The sequence below is a fragment of the Bubalus bubalis genome, chromosome 5, assembly GCF_019923935.1.
Source record: "Bubalus bubalis isolate 160015118507 breed Murrah chromosome 5, NDDB_SH_1, whole genome shotgun sequence".
Taxonomy (NCBI): Eukaryota; Metazoa; Chordata; class Mammalia; order Artiodactyla; family Bovidae; genus Bubalus; species Bubalus bubalis.
In genome coordinates this window covers 124,459,183-124,476,114 of record NC_059161.1, presented here as the reverse complement: position 1 = coordinate 124,476,114, position 16,932 = coordinate 124,459,183, and the positions used below count along the sequence as shown (strand labels likewise).

The 16,932-nt window shown below is 56.7% G+C and overlaps 1 protein-coding gene across 4 annotated transcripts; it reads left to right on the top strand.

The window, feature by feature from the left end:
- The first annotated feature begins 270 nt into the window (after positions 1–270).
- Positions 271–15,009, top strand: RASGRP2 (RAS guanyl releasing protein 2). 4 transcript variants are annotated; one of them, XM_044943676.2, is made up of 17 exons: positions 271–422; positions 2,262–2,403; positions 3,035–3,141; positions 3,670–3,732; positions 4,059–4,190; positions 4,960–5,110; positions 5,293–5,466; positions 5,626–5,742; positions 7,210–7,491; positions 8,437–8,514; positions 8,714–8,836; positions 9,175–9,290; positions 12,548–12,689; positions 12,951–12,987; positions 13,498–13,674; positions 14,560–14,624; positions 14,791–15,009. In XM_044943676.2, the coding sequence occupies exons 3-16, from the start codon at positions 3,077–3,079 to the stop codon at positions 14,616–14,618; spliced, it is 1,716 nt and encodes a 571-aa protein (XP_044799611.2). In that variant the 5' UTR covers positions 271–422; positions 2,262–2,403; positions 3,035–3,076; the 3' UTR covers positions 14,619–14,624; positions 14,791–15,009. The 4 variants fall into 4 exon arrangements, with proteins under 4 accessions (XP_044799611.2, XP_025142403.2, XP_025142402.3 ...); XM_025286618.3 differs by having other exon boundaries at positions 293–422; positions 3,039–3,141; XM_025286617.3 differs by lacking the exon at positions 271–422 and adding an exon at positions 550–1,196.
- Positions 15,010–16,932: the final 1,923 nt, after the last annotated feature.

Here is a 16,932-nt window from a genome sequence, read left to right as displayed (position 1 = left end):
GGGGTGTCTGGGGTGGGGAGAGAGGACCCTTGGTTTAGTTTCCCCCTCCGCGTCCCGCGCGGCCTGACCTCCGCTCTCCCACCCTTGGCGCGGCTCATGGCGCAGCCCCCCAACCCCCGCCCGCGGCCCTGGCCTCCCAGGCGGCGCGGCAGGGGAGGGGTTAAGCTGCCGCAGGGGCCGCCGCGTGCGGGGCGAGAGGGAGCCCCCGATGGGGGAGGCGCCGCCGGCGGTGCGGAGCCCGGCGCAGGGGCGGGGAGGAGAGGGGAGGGGGCGGCCGCGGCGCGGGGGCGGGGCGGCGGGGAGCCGGGCAGCGGCGTGGAGAGCGGGCGGGAGCCGCAGCCGCAGCGAGGTCGGCGGGCGGGAGCGCACGGAGGTGGCGCCTGCCGGGCCGGGTGCGGGCTCCTTGCCGCGGGGTCCCAAGTGTGAGTGAGCGAGCGCGGGCGGGGCGCGGGGCAGAGGAGGCCCGGCCCCTAGGGGCCCCCGAGGACAGCGCAGAAGGGTTGGGGGCGGCGGGTGGGTTGGTCGGTGGGGAGTCTGTAGCCCGGGTCGGGGGTGGGAGGGACCTACCGAGAGATCCAAAGCCCCCTGGACAACCGCGGGAGGGGGCGGTGTCCGCGGCGCACCCGGGTCTTCCTAGCCACGTCTCAGCGGGACCGTCCTCGGCGAACCCCCCATTTGACAGATGAGAAAACCGAGGCTCCGAGAGGCCGAGTAACTCTCAAGGTCACATAGGGAGGAAGCGGCCGAGCCGGGCGGGATGCCTCTGGGTGGCTCCTAGGAAAAGTATACCAGAGAACTCCATAGAGAAGCCCCCTCGCTCCTCACCCCCTGCCCGGGGGAGTATTGTATGGGCTGGGGACCTTGTGTGGGGCAAGGCTTTGCCAGTGTCCTGGGGCGAGGGCTGTCAGGTCGTTGGGGCCGCAGGGCCGGCCCTGGATCGCAGATGAAGGGGGCGGGGGTTGGAGTGGGCGTGTGTGCGCACCCACCGGGCGTGTGCATGTGTGGGAGAGTGTACATGCGTGTAGGTGCACTGTCTTGAGTGTGCGCACACGTGTGCGGATGTCAGCGCTGCCGTGGCCTCGGAACTCCAGGCTGGTCTGGTGTAGTGAGCTGCACGGCCGGAAGCCAGCCCCTTCAACGGGTTTGCTTTCTGGGGTAGAGGACTACCCACTGTGCCCGCGGGTTCCTTCGTTCAGGTGTGCGGGGGTGTGGGGTGCCATTGGGTGAGTGAGAGAGAGGATGGGAGGTAATTGCCTGAGGCCCGGCTCTTTGGGAACCTCAGGCATTCTTGCACCCCGATGTGGGTCCTGGCCTGGGGTGCGGAGTGAGTGTGTCTGCGCCTGGGTGCGTAAATCCCCGCCAGTGACTGGAGTTGCTGGTGGAGTCCAACAGGGGCACTCCACCCTCCACGGCGCTAGCGCCCCCTTCTGGGCACCCCACTCTGCCCAAGTGGGGACGGCCTGTGTGTGCCCCCAGTTCGACTGTGCAGTACGGGCGGTCTGCGTCAGAGGCTGGGGATGAAGAGGGCCTGCGAAACGGCTGAGCCGGGACCCTTGGGGCCTTCACGGAGGCGGTGGCTCGGGAGCGCGCGGTTCCCAGGCCCAGGCTTCCCGCTTACGCCTCCGGGCCGCAGGGGCTCCCCCCTCCGCCCCTCTTCTCCCACCCCCACTCCCCGCTCCCTGGAATGTTCCTCTCCACCCCAGCCCGCCTCCCCGAGGGCAGGCCCCTGGGGGCTGCCGCAGCCCCGCCTCCTCTTCCCGGGAGCCCGGGAGGGGGCGACGCGGGCAGGACGCCTGGGTTCCTCCCGCCTTCTCATCCCAGGGAGAAATTCCTCTGAGGTCCCCTCAGGCTCTGGGTTCCCAAAATAACCCTGCGGGGGAAGGGAAGCTGTGGAGGGAGGGAAGCGGGAGGGGGCGCAGAACTGAGCTGCGGGGTGCTGCAGGTGCCTCTGGGGAGAGGACGTGAGGAAAAGAGAGGGCCTACAGAGAGGGCGACTGGGACACCGACCATCCCCGGGGAGTCCCTCGGCCCTCCCGCGGCTCCCAGGGTGGGCCGGAAGCTTCTTGGCCAGTTCATTTCCCAACTGGTGGGTTGCACCATCCCGGGCCAGACCGTTTAACCCCGGGGCGTGGCCGCGGGGGGAACGACTCCGCCCCTGCCCAGCAGGGGGCGTGCCCGCCCCGCCCCGTTTCTACCCTCGGGGCCGCTCCGCCGGCCCGCGCCTCCGCCGACTCCGGCTCTGCCTCTCACTCTCGGGACAGGGGTCCGGTCCGAGCCCCGTGGGAGGCTCCCGGAGCGCAGCTCGGCCGAGCCTACCCGCGCCGGCGGCCATGGCGGGCACCTTGGACCTGGACAAGGGCTGCACGGTGGAGGAGCTGCTCCGTGGTTGCATCGAAGCCTTTGGTGAGTGGCACGGGAGGACACACCCAGCCTGAGCCGGGACCCCTGCCTCCCTGGGCAGATCTCGGCCCTGGACCCACCCAGCCTGGATCCTGCAGCCTCTTTAGCGAAAATCTCCCTTTCATCGCAGGGCGGAGAGGTCCACATGCTGCAGAAAGAGAAAATGTTTCCCTTCCCTAGTATGCCGGCTTTGAAGGGAGGGATGGCGGGGTCCCCGGACTCTAACACTTAAGGAGAATTATCTGTCTCCCCGGGGGATCCGGAGGCACTCGCTATCTCGGCCTGGGAGCTGTTTCCGGCTGATGTGGTGGGGTGGTGAAGGGGTGCCCCTTCCCTAAGCGCTCAGGAAATGACCTCTGGATTCTTGACCCCGGGGAACCCAGGCTCCTTCCGCCCCAGCTGGTTCCCCTCCGGACTCAGGCCCGGCTCAGACTGCTCCTATCCCCCGGTTCCTCGGATCCTGCCTTTATCCCCCTTCCACCCCACTTTTTCTTTATAATCCGCCTCTTGGTTTCGGAGCCCTGGGAAATAGGAGGCGGCCGGGAGCCACATCCAGCAGGCTGCAGGGTAGGGACCTGTAGGGACCACAGCCTCGAGACGAAGTGTCAACCCGCTTCTCTTTGGCCCCTCGGAGTTAGATGACTCCGGGAAGGTGCGGGACCCGCAGCTGGTGCGCATGTTCCTTATGATGCACCCCTGGTACATCCCTTCCTCTCAGCTGGCGGCCAAACTGCTCCACATATATCCTTCGCCGACTTCTCCAAGGGCCCTGCAGTCCGAGTCCGTAAGCGAGCCCCGCTGCCCAGCCCGGGCAGAGGATGGGCCTCGCTGCTAGACCTGGGCCGCCCCCACATCATAGGATTCAGGATGGGCCCAGGCTTCTGCTGGGCCCAAAGCCCCGCCCCTACCCTCCCCTTAGAACTAAGGCCCCTCCCCCTCTCCCTAACCTCGGCCTTGCTGTCTCTTCCCCACAGCCTAGGACCGGTCCCTACTCCCAGCCCAGGTCCCGCCTCTTGCTTCTCTTCCAGAACCCAGGTCCTGCTCCTAGCCTGACCTCCATTCTACCCAGGTGCCCCCCCAAGGCTCATAGCTCACCTCTGCCTTCCTCCCCTTTCCAGAGCTTGGGCCCTGCCCCACGCCAGACACCATCCCGCAGATTTCTTCTAGAACTAGGCCCTGCCCTCCGCCTCCCCGTGGAGCTTGGGTCCCATCCCCTGCCTCCTTTTCTAGAGTAAGCCTCCATCCTTGTTTTCCTTAACTCTCCTTCACCTACCAACAATCCCGGAAGGACAACTCCAGCTCACTGCAGGTGAAAACATGCCACCTGGTCAGGTGAGTCTTCCTCTTGGGGCTCTGGCCCCTCCTCTGCTCCCTTCCCTTAGGCTTCTGACTGGCCTGAAGGAGTAGAAATAGCATGTTCTGGGAGCTGGTCATGTGGGTTTGAACCGGGCTCTGTCCATGGTGGGTGTGCTGCCGCAGGCTTGCCCCTTCCTGGCTCTGCCTGGTCCCTGTTTTCTGATCTGCCCAATGAGGGTGGGGAAGGAAAGAGCTGGGTGAGGGGGATCACAGTCTGAGGCCCTCTCCCCCTCTTTGGGGGAACGACCATCCTGGGGGGGGTGGGGGAAGGGCTGCCCCGGGTGACTCTGAACCTCCACCAGGTACTGGATCTCAGCATTCCCAGCGGAGTTTGACTTGAATCCTGAGCTTGCTGAGCAGATCAAGGAGCTGAAGGCTCTGCTAGATCAAGAAGGGAATCGCCGGCACAGCAGCCTCATCGACATTGAGAACGTGTGCGTGGGGTAGGGGGTGCTCGCAGGTCTGGGAGGGGTGTTCAGCATCCCGCACCATTTGCTCTTAATAAACATTCGTTGAATGCAGTGGTGTGAGGGTCATGTTACTCTTGCTGGACAACTTCCTGTGGCTCCCCCCGTCTTCTTCAGAATGCCTCGGCTGGGGATTAAGGCCTTTCACAGTCTCAGGCCAGTTTGGCATTCCCCCTGCATCTTCCACAGCCCCCCGCCCCCACCAAGCGCCTCCTCCTGCAGCCCCCAGCGTTCCCTCACTCTTCCACAGCCCCTGCATCCATTCCCACCATTGCAATTTGTTCATGTCCCCTGGCAGCCTTCTCCATGTTATCAAGACAAGTGTGGAGTGTCTGTGGGCTCTTCCAGGGCCGAATTTGTCATTGCCGCCTCTGTCCTTTGGTGACACTTTGGGCAGACCCCTGGCGCGAAGACCCCCGCACACACGCCACGCTGTGCTGTGTTCGTCTGTGTCTGTCTCCTCCAGTAGACTGTGAGCTCCTCGCGGGCAGGAGCTGTGTCTTGCTCATCTCTGTAACCCCAGCGCCTGGCACAGTGCCTGGCACAGAGTTAGGTCTTCCATAAATCTGTGTGGAGGGCATGACGCCAGGGGAAGATGGCAGGAGAGTTTTGATAGGACAGGGGACATCAGTGTCCTGCCCAGTGTCTCGCAGTGAACTTGAGTGGCATGAGTGTGGGGCAACGAGGGCTGGGGCATCTCCGGCAAAGGACTCACTGCCCCTGTCCTGTCCCCCAGCCCCACCTACAAGTGGAAGCGGCAGGTGACCCAGCGGAACCCCGTGGAACAGAAGAAGCGCAAGATGTCCCTGCTGTTTGACCACCTGGAGCCCTTGGAGCTGGCGGCACATCTCACCTACTTGGAATATCGCTCCTTCTGCAAGATCCTGGTGCGGGGGCTTTCAGTCAAGAGTCGGGTGTGGGCTGGGGAGGGGGTGCCAGGAAGGACGGGGTCACAGGGCGGGATCTAGGACTACAGGGTAACTACCAAAGGGCAGCTGGAGGGGGAGGAACAGCCATTGGTGAGCGGCAGGGGGCGGGGCACTGGGTGCTGAAGGCCCTGCGCCCCCAGTTCCAGGATTATCACAGTTTCGTGACTCATGGCTGCACGGTGGACAACCCTGTCCTGGAGCGATTCATCTCCCTCTTCAACAGTGTGTCGCAGTGGGTGCAGCTGATGATTCTCAGCAAGCCCACAGCCCCGCAGCGGGCAGTGGTCATCACACACTTCGTCCACGTGGCAGAGGTGCCCGCCCCTCCCCCACCCCCAACTCCCCCAATCACCCCCGTAGGGCCGAGTCCCTCTTTCCCCTAACCCACTGCCAGATCTTTCCCAGAAAAGCTGGGCCAAATTCTGGGCCCATTCAGTGACTCACTGCCTCCTCTCTCCCCATTTATCCCCCAGGAACTCCTGCACCTGCAGAATTTCAACACGCTGATGGCAGTGGTCGGGGGCCTGAGCCACAGCTCCATCTCCCGCCTCAAGGAGACCCACAGCCACGTGAGCCCGGAGACCATCAAGGTGCCTGAGACCCTGGGGTCCGGGGAACAGCCTTCCTAGGGCTGGCCTCGTGAGAACTCCCAGCCCAGCTGGGGACTGGTCACTCCCTCTTCATCTGATAAATGAGGAAACTGAGGCTGGGGATTCAGCCCTTTCCCAGGCTGCACAATGAAAGCTGGCAGAGAGAGGAGGCTCACGGATGTGCTGAACTTCAAAGCTCATGCTTTTCTCTTCTCCTGCTTATTTTATTTTACTGGCCATGCTGTGAAGCATGTGGGATCTTACTTCCCTGACCAAAGATTGATCCTGTGCCCCCTGAAGTGGAAGCCCAGAGTCTTAATCACTGGACCACTTGGGAAGTTCCTATTTTATTGTTAAAAAAAAAAAAACACACATATCTGGTACCATACATATAGACAAGTCTAGAAAACACGTGTACAGATCCCTCTCCAGGGGATCTTCCCGACCCAGGGATCAAAGCTGAGCCACAAGGGAAGACCAAGAATACTGAAGTGGGTAGCCTATCCCTTTGCCAGGGGATCTTCCCGAACCAGGGTCTTCTGCATTGTAGGCATTTTCTTTACCAACTAAGCTATCAGGGAAGCCTTCACAGTTTAAAAAAAACTAGGAAGAAGATAGGTCAAGAAGTAGAACATTGCCAGCCTCTGAAGCTCCCAGCCCTTAGAGCGTAACTCCCTCCTCATCAGAGGTAACCAACGTCATGACCTTCCTAAGGATGATGACCTCCTTTTCTTTAAAAAAATATTTACTTATTTATTTTGACGACACAGCACAGCCTGTGGGATCTTAGTTCCCCAACTTGTGCTCCCTGCAGTGGAAGGGCAAAGGCATAACCACTGGGCCACCGGGGAATCCCCGACTTTCCTTTTCTTGATGGCTTTACCACCTGTGTATGCATCTCAAAGCCACGTGGGTATTTTGTTGTCTGTTTTTGAGCTTCTTATAAATGAAATCGTGTTGTGTATGTTATTTTATTTCTTCCTTCTTTCATACATTCTGCTTTGCGCAGCAATTGTTCATTCGTCTCCATTGCCGTATAATATTTTTGTCCACTCGATTTGTGTATCTCCTCTACTGTTGAACATTTGAGGTCGTTCCAGTTTGGGCTGTTAGGAATGACACCGCTAAGTACATTCTTGGAAATCTTTGTCCTGCACTGCTCTGCCTCCGTGAGCCTCAGTTTCCTCTATTAAATGTTGATAATCTGTGCCCAGGACTGCTGGAGAGGTGTGTTATTTGGTAGTGGGTGCCCCTTTGGACTCATGACCTATGAATTCTGATTGCCAGGGGCTAAGGGAGTCAGCCTTGGGGGACAGGAGGGAGGCTTTTGACCTTTCACCCATCCCTGACTCTGCTCAGGCTCTCCCACGTTTCCAGGGCTGGGCAGGGAAAGGCGAGTTGAGCCTGTGGACGTGATGTGTGTGTGTGTGTGTGTGTGTGTGTGACTCTCTGCCCTTTGCCCCCCAGCTTTGGGAAGGTCTGACAGAGCTGGTGACGGCCACCGGCAACTATGGCAACTACCGGCGCCGGCTGGCGGCCTGCGTGGGTTTCCGCTTCCCCATCCTGGGTGTTCACCTCAAGGACCTGGTGGCCCTGCAGCTGGCGCTGCCGGATTGGCTGGACCCTGCTCGGACCCGACTCAATGGGGCCAAGATGAAGCAGCTCTTCAGTATCCTGGAGGAGCTGGCCATGGTGACCAGCCTCCGGCCCCCGGTGCAAGCCAACCCTGACCTGCTGAGCCTGCTGATGGTGAGGGGCCGGGCCCCTGGTCCTGCGGGCTTGGCCTAGGGCTCTCACTTCTGGTCGCGGAGCCGAGACCCAGCCTGGGCCCCGGGTTGGGGTGACCTCGGAGGGGGGTTCCAAGCTCTGGATGGGGCTGTGGACCCCTGAGGCTGGCATGAGGGCTTGAGGCTGGGCTTGAGCCCTGGGTTGAGTTCCTAGCAGTGGGTTACGTTCAACGTTTGAGATTAAACTCTGGGTTCTGGGTAGAGGGGTGGCTTTTATTTTATTTTGTTTTTACTTTTTGGCTGCCCCACACATTTTGCAGGATCTTAGTTCCCTGCCCAGGGATTGAACCCGCACTCTCAGCAGAGAAAATGTGGAGTCTTAACCACTGGACCACCAGGGAATTCCCCAGGGGTGGCTCTTAAACAAGCTCCCCTGAGCTCTGAAGTTCTAGGCTTGGTCTTGGACTTGAGCTCTGGGGTAGGAGTTGGGTTCTAGTCCACATCTGGACTGGGTTCTAATCTTTGGGCCGGAGCTCAGGTTTGACCATTTGGTGTGAAGTCTTAACCTGTTTCTAGGCTCTGGGCTGGACTGGGGAATTGAAAGCTGAGCTGGAATCTGGTTGCTGGGTTGGGTGCTGTGTTGGGAGGGGGGATTTCAGAGCTCTCAGCTGGGTTGTGACCTGAATTCTTGGCTGAGATCTTAGCAGCACATTGTCTTCAAGGTCTGGGGCCAAGCTGTGGGTTCTGGGCTGTGTGCTGGGCTGGCGTGTGGTTGCTGGGGTGTGTTCCGAGCTGGCCTTGGTCCTCAGTCTAGCTTCTGGGCCAGGCTCACGGCTGGGCTGTGACCCTCAGGTAGACCTGGAGGTCTGGGTTCTGGGCGTTGGGCTCCTGAGAGCAGCACAGGTCAGTGGGTGTGATCAGACTGGTGTGTCCCAGGTGTCTTTGAATTAGTCTTTTTTTTCCCCAGGTGTCTTTGGATCAATATCAGACAGAGGATGAGCTCTATCAGCTGTCCCTGCAGCGGGAACCGCGCTCCAAGTCCTCGGTGAGGGCGGGAGCCACTGCATACCCACTTAGCCCATCCTCTTCCTCCCTCACCTCGGCCCTCCCAGGCTTAGAGGTTACCTCACCCATCCTGCTTGTCGGGCAGGCTTCCTTGTGCCCAGAGCTTGCCCCCTCTCTCCTCCACTGGGTCCTGGGCTCCCTCACCTCTGGCTCTCGCTCAGCCTTGACCATTTCCACAGCCAACCAGCCCCACCACCTGCACGCCACCTCCCCGGCCCCCGGTGCTGGAGGAGTGGACCTCGGCTGCCAAACCCAAGCTGGATCAGGCGATCATGGTGGAGCACATTGAGAAGATGGTGGAGGTGAGACTCCAGCACCACCAGCTCCGGAGCCTGTGGGACAGGCGGGGGGGACAGGTCCGTAGTGGTCAGCCAAGGCTGGCTTGACCAGGTCACTGCCCTGGGAACCACCACCGGTGCCGGGCTCAGGGGCCAATGCTCGGTTGACAGAAGGCACGGGGTGCAGCTGATGGGCGGGCTTGGGACGGGGGTATGGAAAAGGGAGGTGGTGGGGAGGAGAGACAGCTGCCCGCCTCTTAGATGCCCAGGCTTCCTAACTCGGACTGGGAGTGTGGGCAGGATGGGCCAAGGCCCCTTTAACCCTCCCCGCTCCCCCCCACATGTCCCTCTGTGTACTTCAGTCTGTGTTCCGGAACTTTGACGTTGATGGGGACGGCCACATCTCACAGGAGGAGTTCCAGATCATCCGTGGGAATTTTCCTTATCTCAGCGCCTTTGGGGACCTCGACCAGAACCAGTGAGAGGCCTGGGGGCAGGGGCAGAGGGAAGGCAGGTTCATTTCCCCTTGGGTTTTAGCTTCCTCCTGAGAAGGATGAGGCCATTGAACCAGATGATCTTGGCAGGGGAAGCCACCCATGTGGGGAGGGGCTCTTTTTTTCTGGGAGGCTGCCAGCTGTGGAGGCTCAGGGTTACCTTGCTCATTCAGACCGAAGAGCCGGAGTGTGGGGGGCATCTCCACCTGAATCTTGCAAAGACTGTGGCTTCCTGGGGACTCTTGCTACATAAATGCCACTTTATTTGTGGGACTCACAGCCGAGAAAAAGTGTGGGCAAGCTGAACTCCTGGGTAGCATGTCTTAATGAATAGATAAGAAAGGCCTGTAACTCGCAGCACCCACTTGCTTATCACCAACTCACATGCCGACAATTTGGACAAAGTAGGTTATACGTGTCCCCCTGAAATCGTGTTCTCACCCCTGTTTTGCTGAGCAGACAAAATTCCAATCAAAATTTATAGTCCATCCCAAGTTGACTTTTTAATGTTATCCAGATTTCAAAAAACTGTGCCTCTTTTTGTATTGTAAAAATCCATGGTTAAAAAAAATCCAGGTAGTAAAATAGATTTATAGTGAATGAAGTGTGTAAGGTAAGAAGCGAAAATTCCCTTCCTTCTTTCCCACTTAAGAGGTTGTCAGTAGTAACTATGTTAGCAACATTACTGGTGTGGCAATGCCTGTATCTCTCCAATCTTTTCCATGCATGGGTGCAAACTGGTAAGATAATTTGTTTGTGTCTGTTTCACAGGCAAGAGGGATTATGGTATAAATCTAGTTCTAGCATTATAGTTACTTTGTTTCTCCTCCCAGAATTGAGAACAATAGTTGAAGACAGTTTTCTCAGTTGAAAACAAATCACCCCCCTGGGTGGTGTGGATTTTTTTCCAGACCACACTTTTTAGGGTGGGTGAAGCCCTTGCAGGGGCTTCCCTGGTGACTCAGAATCTGCCTGCAATGCGGGAGACCTGGGTTCTATCCCTGGGTTGGGAAGATCCCCTGGAGGAGGGCATGGCAACCTACTCCAGTATTCTTCCCTGGAGAAGCCCCATGGATAGAGGAGCCTGGTGGGCTACAGTCCCTGGGGTCACAAGAGTCAGACATGACTGAGCGACTAAGCACAGCACAGCCCTTGGAGGCGTTCAAGGCTCCAGCTTCATGCAGGCATCTCAGCCTTAATTCCCCACCTCCTGCAGATCCCAGGCAGGTATCAAAACCCAGCACCTGGCTCCTGGGGCAGCTGTACCATCAGGTCCCAACTCACTGCCTCAATTTGAAGATCTCTGTTTCTGCAACTTGGGAGTGTCCATTTCTTGCAAACTCTCCTGTACATTTAAAACAATTTTGGATATAGTTAAACCAGCATCTAGGTTTTTGTGGCAGTAGGGTTCTCAGGGTTTTTTTATTTGTTTGTTTTTGTTTTTAAATCACTGTCTTGACATAATCGCACGCTTTGTGTTTTTTCTTTTTTACTTTTGTTTTCCACTTAAACCCTCATCATGGACATCTTTCCAGGCCAATTCAGGCAGAACTACCTCATTCTTTAGAACAGCTGCAGAGTATTACACTGGGTGGCGGGGCCATCATCTGCCTCCCCATTCTCCTGCTGATGGACATGTAGACTGTTCCCAGTTTTTCGCTATTAATATCCGCTATGCTGCTGTGAACATTGTACTCATGCACTCGGGCCACTATTTCTGTAGGAGAAATTCCTAGAAGTGGGATAATTGGATCAAAAGATATGCACATTCTAAATTAGGAGAGAGACTGCCAAAGTGACCTCAGGCAAGGTTGTGCCAGCTTGCACCCCCATCAGCAGTGAACAAGAGCCCATTTCTCAACTTCCTTGCCAACAGTGGATGCTATAATAAGCTTTATAATTTTGCCAGTCTAATTGGCAAATGGTGTCTTGGTTATATTTGCATTTCTTTAATATTAGTGGGGGTAGGATACCTTCCTATGTTTATCGGCCACTTCTATTTCTTCTGTTAATTGCCTGTTCGTGTTCTTTGTCCATTATTCCACTGGGTTTGTGAGTCTTGCTCATTGATTTCTCTGTTAATGGATATTAACCCTTGGTGTTGAATATGTTTGCAAAATATTTTTTCGCAGTCTGTCATTTATGTTGTCCTTTTCCATATAAAATTTTTTAAAAATGTGTGCTCAATATGTCAGTCTTTTCCTTTATGGCTTCTCGGGTTTGTGTTATGTGTAGAAGGGCTATTATCCCCTCCAGATGACAAAATTCTTCTCTTAGGCCTGTTCAGATACTTTGAGAATTTTATTTTTTTACATTAATTGTCTTCAATTTAGCGGGAATTTAGTTTTCATGCACAGTATGAGACAGGAGCCTAAGTTTATATTTTTGAGATGGTCAGTTGTCCCAATGTGCCACTGATTTGAAGGACCACCTGGACCACCCAAATACTAATAGGCAGGAGTTTCTGATAAAGGCCCCCCTCTGACAGAAATATCTCCCAGTGGCCTGGCACCTATTAGCTATTAGCACCTATTAGTCAATGCTTCGTGTGCCTATCTCATTCAACTCTTACTCAAACCCCTCTGAGATGCAGGAACTATCATTGTCCCTATTTATTGAAGAGGAAATCGAGGCACAGTGAAGAAGTCACACAGAAATAGAGCCCAAATTAGAACTGAGTTCTATCTCCAGAGCACAGTGCTGACTCTTTCCCTAAAATACCTGAATAGATGAAAAGAGGGTTCTGTGGGAAGCCCCAGATTACCTGTCTGGCAGGATTCCACAGGAGTGAGACAGGTGCAGCTTTTCCCAATCTTACCTGGTCCCCAAACTCACCAGAGAGCTCTTGACTCAGGAATCCCAACCGGTGTTCCATAGAGCTCATTTTGGGAAACAGAAGCTGATAAGCCCACGGGAAAGTGCAGGGCAATTTTAGTTTACACACCAGCTCTGTGAAGTGGGTAGGCAGGAATTATGACCCCCATTTTTCCAGAGAGGAAACCTAGGGCAAGTGACTAGCCCAAGACCACACAGCTAGTTAGAAGCTGCTACTACATCTGCCGGACTCCAAGTCTGGTGCTTTTTCTGTTTCACGCACGGAAGGTCAAAAGTCAGGAGTCCCGTGATGACCTTTAATTTGGTAGGGCTTTTCCGAGTAGGGTTCAGCTGGGTTAAGCTGGTGGTGGGTGGTCCCAGTGAAGTCCCCCGGAGCTGAGGCCCTCCCCCGACTTCCCCCGGACAGGGACGGCTGCATCAGCAAGGAGGAGATGGTCTCCTACTTTCTGCGCTCCAGCTCTATGCTGGGCGGCCGCATGGGCTTCGTACACAACTTCCACGAGAGCAACTCCTTGCGCCCGGTCGCCTGCCGCCACTGCAAGGCCCTGGTGAGCCCCCGCCCAAGCCACGCGGCAACAGCACCGGCCAGGTTCCACCCCGCCCCGCCCTCCCTTCTGGCCCCGCCCCCTGCCGGAGCCTTCTCAATCCAGGAGAACCTTAATTTCACCTGCCTCTCCTCTTGCCGGTCTGAACCAAACCCTGAGGGGCCTAAGGCTCCAGAAAGGGTCGGTTCCAGTCCCTGTCCATAGAAAGGAAGAGTCATGCCCTCTAAACCGCTCCCCCTACCACGCCCCCCTCCTCTATTTCAGATCCTGGGCATCTACAAGCAGGGTCTCAAATGCCGAGGTGAGATGGAGTTGCAGGGCTGCTGGGCTGTTTTGGGGGAAAGAGTTACTATCTGGATGGAGAGTCTTATTTTGGCGGGGCAATTGTCAAGGAGTAAATAAAGTACCTTAGGGCCAGAGAGGCATGCTGATTGATGTGAAAGGGGGTAGCCTTTAACTTGGTTTGATTGGGACTTCCCTGGTGGTCCAGGGGTTAAGACTCTGCTTCCACTGCAGGGGGCGCAGGTTCCATCTCTAATCAGGGAAGTAAGATCTCACGTCTCTTGCAGCGTGGCCAAAAAACAAAAAAACCCAGGGTTTTTATTTTGGTGAGGCAGCTGCCCAGAAATGGGGAGCTTTGGAGAGGGCGCAGACTGGCAAGGAGGATGAAGAAAGCGTTTGGAAGGGAAGCTCTTGTTTTGGTGGGGCAGCTGCTTAGGAGCAAAGGGCCCCGGGGAGAAGTGCAGGCCTGCAGAGTGGGATGAGTGGTCTGACCAGTGGACCTGGCTGGGCTGCCCATCTGCCTCCCCAGCCTGTGGTGTGAACTGCCATAAGCAGTGCAAGGATCGCCTGTCAGTTGAGTGCCGGCGCCGGGCCCAGAGTATGAGTCTGGAGGGGTCTGCACCCTCTCCCTCGCCCACACATACCCACCATCGGGCCTTCAGCTTCTCCCTGCCCCGCCCTGGCAGACGAGGCTCCCGGCCTCCAGGTAAGAGGGGTCCCTTTCTGGACTGGCCTGTGGAGGGAGGGAGAGAGGGAGGCAGGCCCGTGGCGGCAAAGTATGGAAACTTTTCCAGGGTGGAAACCATTCCAGAGTTTGTAATTGTCTTATTTGGGGGAGGTGATAGAGGAGGGCTGGACAGATAAGGGTGCCAGGAGGTAACCAGGGAGCCCTCAATACTTTGAGGCTGATGAGGGCAGAGACTCATGAATAAAAACAGTAAAAGCGAAAGAGACTTCAAGATTCCATTTGCACTCTTATTTTGTTAGGGGGATTGACAATGGGCTTGGAGAAGGAATTTTTTAAACCATTTGCCTGTATTTCCCTTTTTGGCTGTTTTGGAGGCTATTCTGAGAAAAGTCCATTGCCCCCAAATCTCTCAGCAGCTCTCTTGGAGTCATTGGTGGTTATAGGTCAGTTTTCTGAATGACAGTTCCTCAAATGATTATTTTGCTGAGAACACTCTGAACAAACCATGTTAAACTGGGGTGTAAGGTAGTTGACCACAACCGTTAAAATTGGCATGAGTCTTCAAAAATAGAGGCAGGCACAGGGCATAAGTTCCCCAAAATAGAAAAGATAAAACCATTTGCTTCAAGCCTTCCAGCCGTGCTGGGGTCTAAAATGTGAGACACACACAAAATTGATGTTTAAGCAAACTGCACTGATAAATCTGTGGCTGCGAAAAAGCTGTGGCAAACTGAAAACTTAGAAAAAGAGCCTTAAAAGTTGGGGTTGTTTAGTCACTCAGTGAATTGATTTCTGGTGGATGGTTCTGCTTCTGGGATGGGGCAGGGTGCCTTCGATGAGGGGGGAAGGGCTGCTCAGGGCACAGGGGCCCAGGAGTTGGTCCTGCAACCCCTCTCCCTGCAGAGATCCGAGAGGAGGAGGTTCAGACGGTGGAGGACGGCGTGTTTGACATCCACTTGTAATTGATGGTAAGCCCCCCGTAGCCTGCCCAGAGCCTTCCCACTCAGGGCTGGGGCAATGTGCGGGGGAAGAGGGGGTGGGTGCTCTGTCCAAATGACCCAGGCTAGGCAGACTCCAACATTTTTAGGGGGGCGAGGAGGCTCTTACTTACAACCTCTGCTTTTCTCTTCCCAGCTGTGACTGGATCAAGCACTCATGCCTGCCTCGGAGAAAAGACTTGGACCAGAGCAGGGAGCCTGGGGTGCCAAGGCAGCAGGCTGGGGCTGGGGGGAGGGGCATGAGGGTAGCATGTGGCTGAGGGCAGGGCCAGGTATGGTGTCCCTAAGATTGTACAGACTCTTGTGAATATTTGTACTTTCCAGATGGAATAAAAAGGCCCGTGTAATTAACCTGGACCGTCAGCGCCTAGAATCCTCGTGGCGGGTAGGGGCCTGTAAATCACAGGGACTAGAACTGTGGCGTCTAAAACCCTGTAGTCAGAGAATCTTGGGAGATCTGGAATCTCATGTGCTAGAATCTTGGGGGGACTAAAATTCTGGGGGATAGAGGCTTAGAACCAAAAAACCTCAGAACAGGGAGTTTGGGGAGGGTCTAGAATCTCGAGGAGTCCAGAATCTTGGGGGGCTAAGACTTGAAAGTAGAATTGCTGAGCCTGGGGGTCATGTAGAGCCATAGCCTTCAATCTGAAGCTGAAAGTCCCTTGCTTGATAGGTGACATTGCTTGAATACTTCCAGCAACAGGGAGCTCACTACAGAGAATCACGAGAGGGACAGGGCCGCCCCGAGTGCTGGCTGTGAGGGAAGGGGACAGGTGGGGCTGCACTCCTTGGGCTTGCACCCTCCTGCCCTGGTGCTGCCAGCCGGGAGGACAGTGACTTCCAGAGGAAATGCATATTGATCCTGCTCTCAGCCTCTGGCTGCCTCTCCTAACCCAGCTCTTCCCTCCCGAGTCTGCAGCATGATGGAGGTTTGGGGGGGTCACTGCTGCCTGAGGAAGGCTAAGGCCACTTCGAAGGCTGGTCTGGGTGAGAAGGCAGGGCTGGGGGGTCTTCCAAAGGTCCTGAAGCTGGGTCAGGCTGTCCCTGGGGTCAGGAGACTCTAGACAGCCATCTGAGAGTAGGGGCTACCTCCCCCAGCCCCCTCCCCCGAGCTGAGGCTTGTCCTACAGCAACTGCAGGGTGTCCTGGGGGTGGAGGCACCTAGCTACCACAGGCAATATCTGAGGACATGCCAATGGCCTCAGCCCCCTCCCTCAGAGTTCCTTGATCCCAAGCCCATCTTTGCCTTTGAGACCCCACACCCCTGGCCTGTTCCTCACCTGGGGTACCTCCTCCTCCCACTGTTACTTCTTAGCTGCAGCTCGGCCACCTGTTGGGTACTCCCCCCACACCCCACACTGCCCCTCCTTCTGTCCTCAGCCCCCTCCCGCCCTTCCCCCTCTCGAGGCTGTAATATCCGTTTCACGATTTGGGGGCTGAGTTGCTATAACAACAGACGGCGATTGTGCTGTGAAGAGCAGCTCGCTCCCTGCGCAGCCTCCCGCGCTGCCTCCATCCTGCAGCCTGGTCGGCGCCCCTCCCTGCTGCCCCCCAAACCCAGCCATCCTCTGCCCGGTGTGTGTGTGTACGCAGATGGGTGCCCAGGTCGGCTCTGGCAGGGAGAGTGTGACATGCGACTGCCTTTTCATGGTTGTCCGTGTGAATTTGGCGGATGAGCTTCCCATTGTGTGCATGTGTGCATGTGTGTGCACGGGCACGCACGCTGTGTTTGCTGCATTCCCCTCCACCGCGTGTCCTCACTGGACTGCGTGTGGGAGAAGGGCCACATTGGGTGGGTGCCTACTGCGGGGAGGTGTCTGGATGCAGTGGGCCCCAACTACATCCAGCAGTCTGAACCTCGGACCTGGGTGGGGAGAGACATCATTGTAGCTGGGGGAGGGGCAGGGAGGCACAGCAGCTGCCAGGTGACCTTTCCTGCCCTTGGTGGGGAAGGGTGGCCCAGGGAGCCGAGGGGGGTGTGTGTGACCACACAGAGTGTGTAAGTGCTCACTCTTACATCTCCCCCAGCCCCTTCACACACCCATCCATAAGGGTTTGAGAGATAGTCTTTGTGAGTCACTACACCTGTTTGCCCATCTATGCTCTGGAGTCTGTGTGTGTTATATGTGGTGTGTGTGTGTGTGTGTGTGTAGGCTGCAGGGAAAGCAGCAATGAGGGGATGGGTGGGGCAGTGGGTTCTGGGGTCAGAGAGGCAATTTCACATCCACTGGCCCTGACTCAGCAGTTCCCATTCTCTGGCTCCGCTAGTGTGCTTGGT